Source organism: Poecilia reticulata, chromosome 4 (genome assembly GCF_904066995.2).
Source record: "Poecilia reticulata chromosome 4, P_reticulata-male-v2, whole genome shotgun sequence".
Lineage (NCBI taxonomy): Eukaryota > Metazoa > Chordata > Actinopteri > Cyprinodontiformes > Poeciliidae > Poecilia > Poecilia reticulata.
The window spans coordinates 11,760,647-11,774,314 of NC_088833.1; the positions used below are offsets into that span (position 1 = coordinate 11,760,647).

Below are 13,668 nucleotides of genomic sequence, written 5' to 3' on the forward strand. Positions count from 1 at the left end.
TCACAGCCTCAGTGTGAGTTTATTGTTGTAACAATAAAGCTACAATATAAACAAAAAAATTCTCACAGTGCATCAAAGATGTCTAAACTACAAAAAAAATAAAAAACATGAAAATTCAAGTGCATATAATCTAAAGAGAAATGATCTAAACAATTATTACAGAGAGAGTTGAGCTTCACACCATAAAGTCATCCAAACCAAGATGTTTCTCATCGCCATGGTTACAGAATATTCTCAGAGAAACCTGAGCAGTACCACTGAGTAATAATCCAGAGTTCATACATAAATGTCCCCTTCTCGTCCAGTTGACTTTCAGGGCATTTTCACGTTTTCAAGGGTACATAAGTGACTGACTTTTCATCACCTGCCAATTTCTTCCTATTGTAAAAAAAAAAAAATGAAAAAGCTACATTATGCCTTAGAGCAGGGTCAACTCTTAAATTAAGTTTTGCACATATGGTTTGCTCTTAAATTGTTTCCTATTATAATATGGCCTCATGCGCAAAGTTTGCAATAAATGAAGAAATCTGGTTCTTTGAGTAATTATTTACCAAAAGATAAAAAATGTTCATCTTTAACTCAAGTAAAAAGAGAAAAATTGTCTCATAATATTTCTTTCCATACTTCATTTTGTTTTCCATGCCCATATGTGGAAAGTAAAGGTAAAATAAAGCAAATTTAATACTTTTACAAAATGTGTAGGAACTCGAGACATAACTAACTTACTGTGTACCGTTGTCAAAAATGATGTAAAATACTTGAGTCATTTGCAGTCAGAGCAACTTTTTGTTATTGCTTTTTTTTGTCCGGTCAGTGTGAAAGGGCGCCCCCTGTAGTGTGAACAGAAAATTGGTCTGATTGGCAGCTTATAATTGCTAACTCCTCTCTCCAAATATTACTCTTGTATGTTTTTTCCCTCAATATTTGCTTTCATCAGCAACTATTGTTTCTCTGTCTGTGCTAAATGAGCGGGTTAACGGCTGCAGTACCAAGGTGAATTTAAATATTCTATTATCTCCCAAAGTAATATTTTAATTAATTAAAACACAGTTAGCACCATTGGCTTATAATAAAACATTAAATATTTATACTGTTTCTAATTCTTAATCACAATCCCTGTAGGCTCCTTCAGCAATGTGATAAAAGTGTCCTTTCTGGATCTGGATTTTATTTTGTAGTAAAACCAATAAAATCAAACGGATTTCTATATACAGTACACTATGTTCCCTCATTTGATCATAAGAGTCTTATTCCAAGACCTGCATACAAGAGGCTGATGGTGATGAAGACAAAGATTGAAAATAAAATAAAAACAACATCGTTCAACTTTTTAAAGTAAGAAATTTGAGTGATTTATCTTTTGACTTAACATTTTTTAAGTGAGGGTGATTTTATCTATCCTAAAACCAAGACCAAAAACTTTTTCAACTAGCAACACATTCTTCAACCCCCACAGCGTAACTTGCTACAGTATGTACTGAAAACTTAAGGATGCAACCACTGAGGCTTCCTTAGCTGGAGAAAAAAAAACTATTTTTCCAATAATACTGAAACCCCCTTCAGTGCTGCTGTTGCCCTCTGGTCTTGTTATTGTTTCTCATGATTTCCTTAAGTGTCATTTTGTAGAAACAGTAAATTTACAGCAGAGAAAATCAGGATTTTATCTGCTGATATAAACAAATTTTAAAAAAAGTATGCACAGTAAAAACAAAGCCATGATGTTTTAAAGTAGAGTTTTTCATTACATGATTATGTCACAGCTTCTTTATAGGCAGGTTTTACCAAACAAACTCACATTTTGACTAAAAAATTGTCCAGTTCTCCAGAGAGACTTGCCTTTCTATGTTTGAGCTCCTTTGCTCGGCACAAACTGTTGCTGCCCACTGTACCTTCTCTGCTGTTGTGGGTCCCTGAGTGATTCCTCCACAGTCCCGTCTCAGTACATGGTCTCCGTGTCACGGATATTTCCAAAAGACAAACTAAAAGTGCTTCCTAGTTTCTTGGCGACACCGCTGCCTTCCCTCTTTTTCTTCCTGTTCCAGTTCAACAAGGAGCCGGAGCTCTGTCCCTTGGCCCCGCCCAGCAGCCTTTGGCGACTGTTTTCTTTGTCGCTGCTGTGGGACAACATGGCCGCCTTTCTCTCCATCTGCATGGACAAATATGACTTATTCAGTACGATTTATCTCTCAGGTCTGCACTTGCTGTCAATTTGAGCACACAAATTGTCACATTTACCTGTGTGTCATGTGAGTGTAACGTCACCACACTGATCTCTACTTCTCTGTCACTGCTGCTCGTCAGCATGAGGACCACCTCCCCGTGTTTGGCCCACTTACAGTCTTGTCCATCCACTGCTACAATGTAGTCTCCCTCTCTTAGTCCTGCCTCCTGAAAATCAAACAAAATAGAGAAAAAATAAATAAATAAATAAATAAATAATATATATATATATATATATATATATATATATATATATATATATATATATATATATCAGAACATTTATTTTTACATTCTCTGTAACAAATATCTTGTTTTTTTAGAAATTGGCTGGTGGTTGAATTTTCAGTTGATCTGCCTTGATCAGTGACCAACAAGTAAGAAAACTGAACAATTTGATCTTTTTCCAATCAAACATAGATTCTACTAAATTAATTAATTTTTTGCTGAAAAACTAGATAGCATGGGCAAAATTCTGATTGGTGCATATATATATATATATTTTTTTTTTTACATTTTCATCATCCTCATTTCTTACTTTTTGTTCTGAAACTTTATTCTTTATTTAATAAAAGTTGAACGTAGAGTGTGTTTTTTCATTTCACTAGGATTTTTCTGTGGTAAGGAACATAGCAGCCATTAAAACACTTGGTTCCTTTCAGTTCCATGACCGATTGTTACTACATTATTTAAGCATCAAGAAATTCTCGTCAACACATTTTATGGATACAAATGCTATCCAGAGGATTCATCTTGTTTTTATTTAGTTCTTCTTAAGGCTTACACCCTTAACACATGCAGTTAGTCTCACCTCTGCACAGCCTCCAGGTACGACTCCAGCAACCAGTACAGGGGAGTCCCCTCGGAGTGTGAGACCCATCCCACCATCTCTTTTCTGCAGGCAGATCACACGTGGGGGGCCCCAGCGGGCCCTTGCACAGAACACTGACAAGGGGCCCTGCAGCACAGGAAGCAGTTCTGTGTGACTGTCATGTTTTTGATTATTTCTAAATAAACATATACAGGGTCTCTCTAATGCAGGGGTGCCCAAACTTTTTGAGAGCAAGTTCTACTTTTTCTCTCACTAGCCGCCTGAGATCTACCTCATGACACAAAGACACAAAAATTGCAAATTAAACTCTATTGACTTATTTTATATGCGAATATACATCAGTTATAGCAGAAATAATAAAGTGACAGAAAACTTGATCCAGTTTCTTCCTCAGTGAGATTCTGACACTGGGAGCAGCTTACTGGTTTCTCAGTCAGAAGCTGGTTGCAAACCTGAGGCCAGCAGGTGTCAGTCAGTCATGGTAGATCTGAAATTTGGTTTGATGACCTCAGTGTGAGAAACTACAGACTGACAGGAGGAACCAAAGAGCCCAGTAAAGGTAAAGGCAGATCTTCTGAAGTTGGGATATGATGAATTTAATTTCACATAATTATCGCGGTAGAATTTGTTAAAACTTAATTAGATATATTTGTCCTATTTGATGTTTGTTGTGACATATAGTCACGAACGAACAAGGTCATTAGTCCAAGTTTGTCATTTATTGAACGTTCAGAAACTACAGCAGGTGCGATGAGCCACAGCAAAGGTAAACAAAGGTAAAACAATCCGAACAGGTGATGAACTCAAAACCACTCCTACTTCTCTCTCTCAAGCACACCCGTTGTCGTGGCAACCGCCTGCGCCCCGCAAGCCGAGCAAAGATTACATTAAAAACACAACATTCAGTCCGTTACATATCAGGTTTCCAGACTTGATATTTATTTCTCGATTATTAATAAGCCTCTCATGAACACAGCGGTGGTTGAGTAGCTAATTTAAACTCCTACTCTGCTCGTCAGTCGGACTTTGAGTTCCTTTTTTTCTCTTTTTCTTTGTTAATGGAACCAAAACGCACTGAATTGCGCAACACCTTGTTGAAACAATAATTACTGAGATTATTAATTTTAACATGTTTTGTTGACTTTTTATAATTATTTTTTTCATGAAGCTACAAACATTTAGGATCTTAGTGAATATTTTTGATAAGCCTATCAGAAGAGGAAGTGCTGGTCTCAGCGTCCTGGCGGCGTTCAGTTTGTCACCTGCCGAGATCGACTCAAAACCTTTCCGCGATCGACCGGTCGATCGCGATTGACGTATTGGGCACCCCTGCTCTAAAGAATCCACACCCTTGTTAAAAGATTCAGTTTTTGTGACGTGTGTCTGTCCCTATCAAATAAACCAATCCAAACCGACATTTATTATGTTGAGATCAACTGAAAACAAACTAATATGTAAAAAAAACTGAATGGTTAAATATTTAACCCTTATTATTATAGGATTAAATGTTTGCCCTTATAATAATAGATTATTGAAGCATGTCATATATTTGATCACTCTGCCTCCAAAAACATCTCCAAAAATATCACACTGAGTTTATTTATTATCCACGTCCCTCTTCTGGCAACTTCATCAAATTTTGGTCAGACTTTGTTCTAAAGTTCAATTAAACCATTTCAAAAACCTAAATTTCATCTGGTTAAGCCAATCTTTAAGCTATATTTTCTAAGTTTGGGTAAAAAATTGACTGATATTTTGTACTTGTCTTGCAAGTATGAATTATTACAAATTATTCAGCACTTTTATTACAACCGTAGCCAAAAAACGACTGCTTGCTACAAACTCTGGGGCTCTCATAACTCCCCTTGATATAAATGAAAGAAATCGTAGAGACAGATTATACACCTGATTCAAAAAAGCGGCAATTTGATGTCTCCCATATTTAAAAGAGGTTTTCTCTTCCTCACCAGTCTTTGAAAGATGTCAGAAACCTGGACTGTAGTGAAGCTTGGTGGAGTGATGTCTGGTTTCTGCTGAGTATGAGCTGCAAACATAAGAAGTCACACTTAGTTATTTATGAATTGCTTATCTGCAACACTGCATTGAAGAAGTTCTCACCTTGTATCTCTGGGGCTTCTGCTGTTTCATCAAAGTCGTCTTCGCGGTCCAGCTCCAAGTACTTCTCCAAGGAACGCTTGTGTGTTTGACATAGGACGTCCTGCAGGATGTCCATCTTCCTCAGGATCTTACACAGACTGTGGACACGCATGGCCTCCTCGTGCCTCATAACCGCACGCCGAAGGTGGGCTTTACCTTCATGTCAGCACAAACAATTTTAAAGAAGTGAGTGATAAGTCTGCACTAACATGTAATTCCTGCTGAGAGCAGATTTCTGAAACATGTAGTCTCACCAAGCTTTCGCCTTTTTTCAGGATCCTGCAGAATCTGGCTGAGAGTTTGCCCTGAAGCAATGTTGACATAAAACTTGAGGAAGGCCTTGTCTGACTCGTTATCACACTCCTCTCCATCAAAAGATACTAAAGGAGGAAATAATACACCAAGTTAAGTTCGGATGCGTTGTCGGAACCAGGTGAGGCGGGATTGTGAAGTGATGCGCTTCAGTGACAACGTCAGAGAGGAACAAGAAAAGTTCTCTGTCTTTTTACACAATGTTAGTATCACAAAACCTACATTTCAAAAATTTCTAAACATCAGTAATATTTAAGGCTCCTATTCTACCTGGATACACTTATGCTGATGAACATTCATTATGTTTTTCAGGTTTATAGATGAAATGAATAAATTCCTCAGTAAAATGTGATTTAAGCAGAGGCCAAAACAACTAAACTAAATAACAATCTTGGTATCTCCTTACCTGTGTGGTCGCAGAGCGCAGCAGCAGCGTAATAGTGTGAAAGAGCACGGAAGTGTTCAGATTTGACCTGAACCATGGACGCCCATGAAAATGGCACATAATCCTTCATCAGGGGTTGCGTCATTGTCTGGTGCACCAGCGAGTAAACATCCGACACCTGCAGAACACAGTGTAAAGAAAGTGTGTGTTGCAAAGGAAACAAACTGGTAAATTACATTCTTAAGCAAAAGTAGCTGAATTAATCTTGATTGTGTTTTGAAATTATTGAAGGCCCAAAGTCATTTTATTACATGCAGACCGGAAATGGGTGCATTTCCGGTCTGGAAATGCATCCACCAACATGATGTTCTCTGAAGCTCTTTAAGTTCACAAAGCAGCAGGTCTGAACATGTGCTTTGACACATCACCTTCTACTAGATTCGAAACACTGATAGTGTTCATTGAATGTTACACAAAAAGCAAAGTTAACTCACCTGTGCAGCCTCTTGTGCCAGCTGGAGTTGGGAGGTAAACTTAGTGTCCCGCGTGGTGATTGTGATGCGTTCAAACACACACTCCTGCACCTGAGCAACCATTAGGCGAACCAACATGCTGAGAGACAGAGCGCTCATGTCCAGACTTGGAGCGTTGGAGAAGTTCTCCTTAAGGTAATTAAATGCACCTAAATGGACAGCGAAGGCAGTACCTCAGAATGTGAAACATCAGCTTAAAGATTTTTGCACAACAGCGGAAAAAACTGAAAAATAATCAGATTTAAATCTCAGTCATGGTTTGGATCTTCTATGATTAAACAAACATTTGATACAGAAAATATGTGCTGGAGCACAACTCAAAGAGAAAGAACATCAAAGTCTCCCTAAAATTACCTTGACTTTAGGATTGTGAACGACGGCGCACAATAGCACACAATGGTGTTAAATGTCTTCTTTTACGAAAACATATTTATGTCTTATTCGTGACATTCATGTTTTGGAAAAAATAAGATAAAACTTGCAGTAATAAAAATGTTTTATCTCTTTTGTTTAAAAATGTAATTTAAATTTAATAAAAAGAGTATCAATCAATTGCTCAATTAAATCTTCCAATAATATTCAATTAATTGAAACTATTTATTAAATCTATATATTGATAATCCTAATGATTGGCTACATGTAATGGAATAGAAAACAGTGGAAGATTACTTAGAGCGACTGCAGAGATTCTTCCATTGTCTCACAAAACAATTGAATGAAATATCTGAGGTGTTTTTGTAAACGTGAGCTCTGCCAGCACCTGCAGCTCGCTGAAAGGCGTCTACGGCCTTGTCGATGCCGGATGTAGCAGCGCGATCCTGCCGCGCTCCGATCTGCGTGTGCAGGGCTGCGATGTTGAACAGCACGCTTCCCTTCTCAAAAGCCAGCGCACGCTGGGATGACGGGACCCCCGTCAGAGAGTCGTACCTTGGGGATTATTTAGAAGGAAGACTTCTTACCTTTTTAGGATAATAGGGAGTTTGCATTAATTTAAATAAACACCTATAGCAGTGGTCCCCAAGCTACGGCCCGGCGTTGTTATGAACGCCGCATTCCAGGTCGAATTCTTCGAAGCAATGTCTGTAAGTAGCAGCTTATACTTCAAAACGAGCCTTTATGTTAACATATGAGGAATTCATATGTTAAAGTTACTTTCCCTCAATGGAATATATACTAGTCAGTCCCAGTGACCGTTTCACTAACGGTTTTTACCCATGTGCTTTCTGGGTAAAAATCAATCGATAAAACCCCATCCCCCCCCACCTCCTCACCCCCCGCGTCAACAATTTCCGGCAGCCCAGGTGATAAACGTGCAACACTTTTCCCACCAGAGAAGGGAAAAGTTATGTGGCCCTCACAGGAAAAAGTTTGGGGACCACTGACCTATAGAGTCCAAAGTTAAAAGATATTACGTCCACTTCTGGCTGGTACTCTATGGTCATATTAATGGTAATCGCCTTAAAGGTGAAGCATAAGTGAGGATAATTTCCTAGATTTTTAATGAGAGTGAACATGTTGTACCAGTGAAAGTGAACGCCCAGGTTCCTGTGTGAGGAGAAGAAGCGCTGGTCCAGATAGTACAGCTGATTGTAGTACTCCATCAGCAGTTCTAGCCCAGCCTGGCTCCGACTGGGTGTGCGCATCGCCTGACAAACAAACAAACCAAAAAAAAACCAGAATTGTAACAGATATACAAAATCCCTGCTAATGTCCATCACTGCTGATCTTTGGGTGTTTTTCATTTTCATGGAAGCAAATCCAGTATTGGACGTCTGGGAAGTCTGCTGTGTATAAAGCTGTGATGGTGCTTTTATGAACCTGTCTGAGTTCAATCAGCTCTTTGATCTCGTTGTCATACAGACTGCTGTCCTCGCCGTAGTGCTCACAGATGAAATCCTACAACAGAGGAAAGATAAAAGAAACTCATTGTTTTTTTTGTGTGAACAAGCAGTTTTATATGCCTTCAACACGCAAAAGAGGATTCTGTGCCGCACAAATTTCAGCTATCCTTAGGTAAAAGACGAACAAAAAAAAGATACTCTTGTTGCTGCACATTCTTGACTTAATATATCAACGCTGAAACAGATCTTGTTGCATTAAACACAGTAAGAAGAATCTTTCATGAAGAGGGAAAATGATGCACTTATAAAGAGATAAAAAACAGCCTTCTTAAGTTTAGGCTTCCTTCTTTGTTTCAGGTAAAATATTAATATTAATTTAAGCTGAAAACTTATCTGTCAAGTTAGGCTGGCTGTGATGTGCTTTGAGTGTATTAAAACAAATATAACTTTCAATAGTACAAATATTAGAAGGTATTTGGTATGAAGGTGTGTTTATTCTTTGACGATTGACTGACTGAACACTAAACATCTGTATTTTTTAAAGTGAACGTTGACAAAATGATCAAAGTTCCTCCTAATCTTTATATTAGCAAGCAAGTTATGGATCTATGTGTGTAGAGACTTTTTACTGCTCTGAATCCAGTTTAACTGGAATAGGAACTGGTTAATTTGTAATGAACATTTAGGATATGGAAGTTCTAAAGAGGATCTGATCGAGGGTTCATCTCACCACACTTAATGATTTTCCTTTGAGGTCTGCTGATTGGCTCAAAGAATGGACACCTAAATTAACAGAGTGTTTTCATGGGGTTCCACTTGGATAATCAAATTGTGTGACTTTCGCTCAAATGTTTCATCCAATCAGCTGTTTGGAATATCAGGTCCATAATCAGTCAAATCGAGCTCTTATATAAAGTTTAACAGGCAAAATAATTTTTCCTGAACAAAAAAGCTGAATAATTATCACAATAATACTCTCACCTGGATGGGAACAGTAAAGTCCACTTCTTTGGTTTCTTTAAGGCCAAGGGGGATCATGGGAACACTGATGGCATCACTGTAGACAGACATAAATAGACGTTGTGGGTCTTAGTCATACGTAAGCACTAAGCAGGTTTCAAACAGAAGACAAGTCCGCACCGCCATCTGCTCATCTTAAAACCCAGCAGGGGGGCTCCACTCTCTGACTGATCCTGCTAACAAGCAATGTTAAAGCCAATTATTAAGCCTCACAGGCCGCTCAACCCCCAGGTAAGCCCCCACCATTAACTAGCACTGCAAACAAAGCATGCATGCATGCGATGGGGTCATTAATGACACAAATGAGGGGGTTTGTCCTGGCCCTGACCTTGGACTGTGGAGGGGGAAAAAAACTACTGACAGACAAAATTTGCATCTCGATAGCTTCAAATTAATGGCATTGCTCTAAATTTCAGGTCTAATTTAGAGCAATCTAAATTAGACGTAAAATGATCCTTTCTAAGGAAGAAATATTACTTTGACAGTTTAAAGCACAAACCATCACAAATATAACTGTAGACAGATATGCAACCTAAACAGAGCGTGAAAATAGAAAAATGACAATCCACTTGTTTTTGCTCATTATAATTAGTTTAATGAGGGTGGCCTAAATTGCATGCAACAAACAGACCATGAACTGTGTCTGTGTGACTACCTGTCTGTCTGGTAGACCTCCATGTTGCTGTTCAGCTCTTCCAGCTCTTCTTTGAGCAGCTGCAGGTTGGAGTTGACAAAACTGAGCTCCAGAGCCACCGTCTCCTTCACCTTGTTGTTGGTTGTTGCCCTGTAAAAAAATATAAAAAAATTTAAAACAGGATTAATTATCAACAGAAACCCCTTTTCGGTTCCCTTACAAAAGTACTCATGATATAACAGAAGCTACCCAATAAATATGCACACCTTGATGTAGGGTGTTGAAATCATACCGCCTGCTTAAATCTAATAGGCATGTGTAAGTTTTTACAGCTTGAGGTTCCGAAATATATATGTTTAAATTGCTCACTTACATAATAATAGCGCACACAGTCTAATTCAAATGAATTTTATTTTATGAACCACTTTTTTTTTTACACAGTTAAAAAACAACATATGGATTTGCTATTATTGAGTAACTCCACTGTCCTATTAGTCGATCAGAGCCTCTACTGTTCTCTAAACACAGACTTGGCACAGAGCAAAGCCAGCTCACACTGTTGTTCCAGGAAGTCTGAGGAATCATTGGGTTTGGCAAAGAAATTATTCCCCCTCCAAAACTCAAATGACTGAACAAGCACATAAGAACAGGCTGGAATAAAGTGAACTCCAATGCTAACACAGAATAGCAAACATCTCCATTACATTTGGAGGATGTTTATTAAAAACATGCAGTTTGTAGATGAATTAATGAGTGTGTAAGGAGCTGGAGCTGTACAATTTCACAACACTTTGATCACATGGTTTTTCCTTGTCAGCACTGTCTGACTTCATTCGCTTCTCCATGTAATCCGTCAGTGAAAAAACATTTAGCAATTTTCTTCCCCCCCCGATTTCCTTTCATGAATGTTATTATTACCTTCAATCCTCATATATATACATTTCTAACTGTCCCACTGTCTTTTTTTTTAAATATTTACAAAACAAAAAAAATAAAAAATTGGGATTGCAGAATATTGGGAAAATATTGGTGAGTTTTGCAATAACTGTTCAACTTGGAATAAACAAATAACTAAAGAATCTTGTTTCTTTCTACTTTGGGTATAAAACCAGTAAAAAAAAGGGACCAGCAGTCTCTTTACTGGTCACTCCCATCTCAAGTCTCAACATGCACACAAGCATACACATTTATCTAGTCTCACGCCAAAGGCAATCTGATTAGTCAGCTTTAAATGGGCTGCCAAATATCCCCTTCATTTACACACACTTGCACGCACATCAGGAGAAAAAAAAACCTGACTAACTCACCTAAGAAACTTCAGAGATACTGAAGTTTTAAGAGGAAACCTGAAAGCGTGGCATATTACTAACACCCTTCTTTGTTAAACATCAAGAATTACTGAACACCTCCTACAGGACAACACTCCTTAAAACAAGCCAGCTTCCCAACAGTGTCAGTGAGTAAAACTGCATGGTGAATAACCAAACACACACTAACAAACTATGAAGGGGGAGGTTGCCAGCCAGATGAGTGGGGGGATGAGCTCAGTGAAACTCATTGGGAATCTCTGCATGGGAACAGGACGGGAGGCGGACACAAAGCTGGCTGATTACAGGCTGCCGGGCCGTGTGGGGGTCCTCTTTGTCTCTGTGACCAAGCGTCCAAAAAGAAGGCGCAGGAGTGCTTTTTTTTCTTTTCTTTCTTTTTTTCATTATCTGAACAGAACTGAGTCATCACGTTTTAACACAACAGCTTAAAAAAACTGCCAGCTCTAATGTGTGATTAATCATTTCAATCAAATAAAAATAAAAAAAGCAGGAATGAGAAAACAAAGAATCAAATCCAAAAGATTTCACAAATCACAAACAACACAGCAACCAGTGTACAATATGATTTGCAGACTTAGCTGGACCACTATTGCAACATGTGTTACATTTTCAGCTGGTCCAGTTCACTTTCATTAACTAAACCCTTTGAAAAAAACCTTTCTTCTTTGTAAAATCTAAACAAAAATGGAGATTTTTGTGTTTTTAGGATTTCTCTTTTGTCTTTGGCAAAAGACCATAAGTCATTTCTCCCACTAGAACAAGACATGTACTTTTGTTTTGGTTCTATTTACCCAGAATTCCCTCTGCCATAGTCCGCTTCCTGCTTGTGGAGCAGTTTCCGGTCCTCTTGGCATTCACATATGTATTCAAACTGCTTCAGAGTTCACCTCAACCAAACTCAGACTAGGTTGTTGGTAGAGTTTGCTTTTTTACTCAACATTAGCGTCTGATTGCACATTCACACCTCTGGAAACATTTACATTAAAAACCCATCTCATAAAGGAGATAATTTCTATTTCTACTCGTTGACTTTTATTTGTACAGAAGCACAGGAAAAAATAACCTGGGAGATTTTACTGTACTGGTAGATTTATAGTAATACACAAAGAAACTGCTTTGTAACTTTTGGATGTTTCAGATAAAATGCAATGTTTAATTTTACTATGCATGTTACTGTAAAGAGAAGCACATTTTGAATTTAACCACAACCAAAAAATAAACGTTCTCCTTTTCTGTGGATTCACAAATCACAAGAACACAGTTTTACCATCTGAGAGTCAGCCATGCAATCGAACAGGTTTTTGATCCAGAGAATTACAAAACATTGGTGGAGAACAACTTGCTGCAGTCAAACAACTTCTGAGAAGAGCGAATGAGGGACATATAAATGTCTTAAACCAACAACTTTACATGTCGTGCTCTTTTAAATCATGCAAGTTTGTTGGGAAAAAGAGACATGCAGCAAGAGTAACTGAGGACGGGGGTCGAACTCGGGACGGCTGCGTTAATATCCATAACCTCTGTAAACGGGGCACCTGCTCTAACCACTGTGTCACATAATGACCCTAAACTCACACATTGTTAGTGTAAATGTGGCTTTACTTCCCCTATGTGAATTGTATTTTTTGATACATGACTTACTCCCACTCTGAGTGCTGCACAACTTGTAACTAATGAGACAAATATAAAATTTAACAGTAGGAAAACTTTCTGACTAAAAAAAAAGTTGTCTAAATGTTTTCTCATGTCTAAAAAACATTTTCTAGTTCCATGTCTTAAATGTTGGAGTTCTAGAGTGATGATAATTGACAAATTCATCAAACAGGACTGCCATAATGCTCACCGTCACTCGTCAAACACATGAGGTCGGAGAACTGCTATGTAGCTCTGGCACTATTCTGCACTGAATTCACCTTTGCAGGTGAATTCTGCACTGTGCAGAATTCATTTGGTACTAAATAAGCATCAGCTGAGACAGTAAATGTGTTTATATTCAACAGTTTAAATCTGGCATAGCACATGTCCTCCCAGATCTCTAAGCTGCTCTTGTCCTTGGTGTGAATAAATGAATTTTATTTTTCTCAAATTAATAAATCAAAATTATTATTGTTTTAAAATTGGATTTTTATTAGTAAGCAAAGACATTACAGTGATTTAAAAAACACAATTTCTATTATAGGTTTTATATGGTAGAGGGCGCTTCAGATGTACAGCGTTTTTGTTCTGATGTGCAAAGCAGAACATGGTGAAAGAAGGAGGTTTAAATGCAAATGAAAAGGAGCGCTAAAAGAATCCACAAGTGAACAGCAATTCAAACAAAAATGTTCTGAACGCCCATACTCCTGTCAGTTTTGTCTAATTTCTCCCTCACCAGAGGATTGATGCACATTAACAGCGCGGTTCTTA

General features: G+C 38.1%; 1 protein-coding gene across 3 annotated transcripts in view; it reads right to left on the reverse strand.

Annotated features, from left to right (window-relative positions):
* Positions 1-13,668, reverse strand: part of rhpn1 (rhophilin, Rho GTPase binding protein 1) — a 27,649-nt gene continuing 13,981 nt past the window's right edge. For all 3 annotated transcript variants that reach the window (XM_081606207.1, XM_081606208.1, XM_081606206.1), the window contains exons 4-16: positions 9,956-10,084; positions 9,262-9,337; positions 8,258-8,335; positions 7,961-8,085; positions 7,200-7,366; positions 6,401-6,588; positions 5,928-6,084; positions 5,464-5,589; positions 5,171-5,365; positions 5,020-5,096; positions 3,032-3,178; positions 2,236-2,388; positions 1-2,146 (exon numbers count right to left, since the gene is read on the reverse strand). In XM_081606207.1, the coding sequence (XP_081462333.1) occupies positions 1,937-2,146; positions 2,236-2,388; positions 3,032-3,178; positions 5,020-5,096; positions 5,171-5,365; positions 5,464-5,589; positions 5,928-6,084; positions 6,401-6,588; positions 7,200-7,366; positions 7,961-8,085; positions 8,258-8,335; positions 9,262-9,337; positions 9,956-10,084 (1,828 nt within the window). In that variant the 3' untranslated portion in view covers positions 1-1,936. The remainder of the gene's footprint in view (positions 2,147-2,235; positions 2,389-3,031; positions 3,179-5,019; positions 5,097-5,170; positions 5,366-5,463; positions 5,590-5,927; positions 6,085-6,400; positions 6,589-7,199; positions 7,367-7,960; positions 8,086-8,257; positions 8,336-9,261; positions 9,338-9,955; positions 10,085-13,668) is intronic.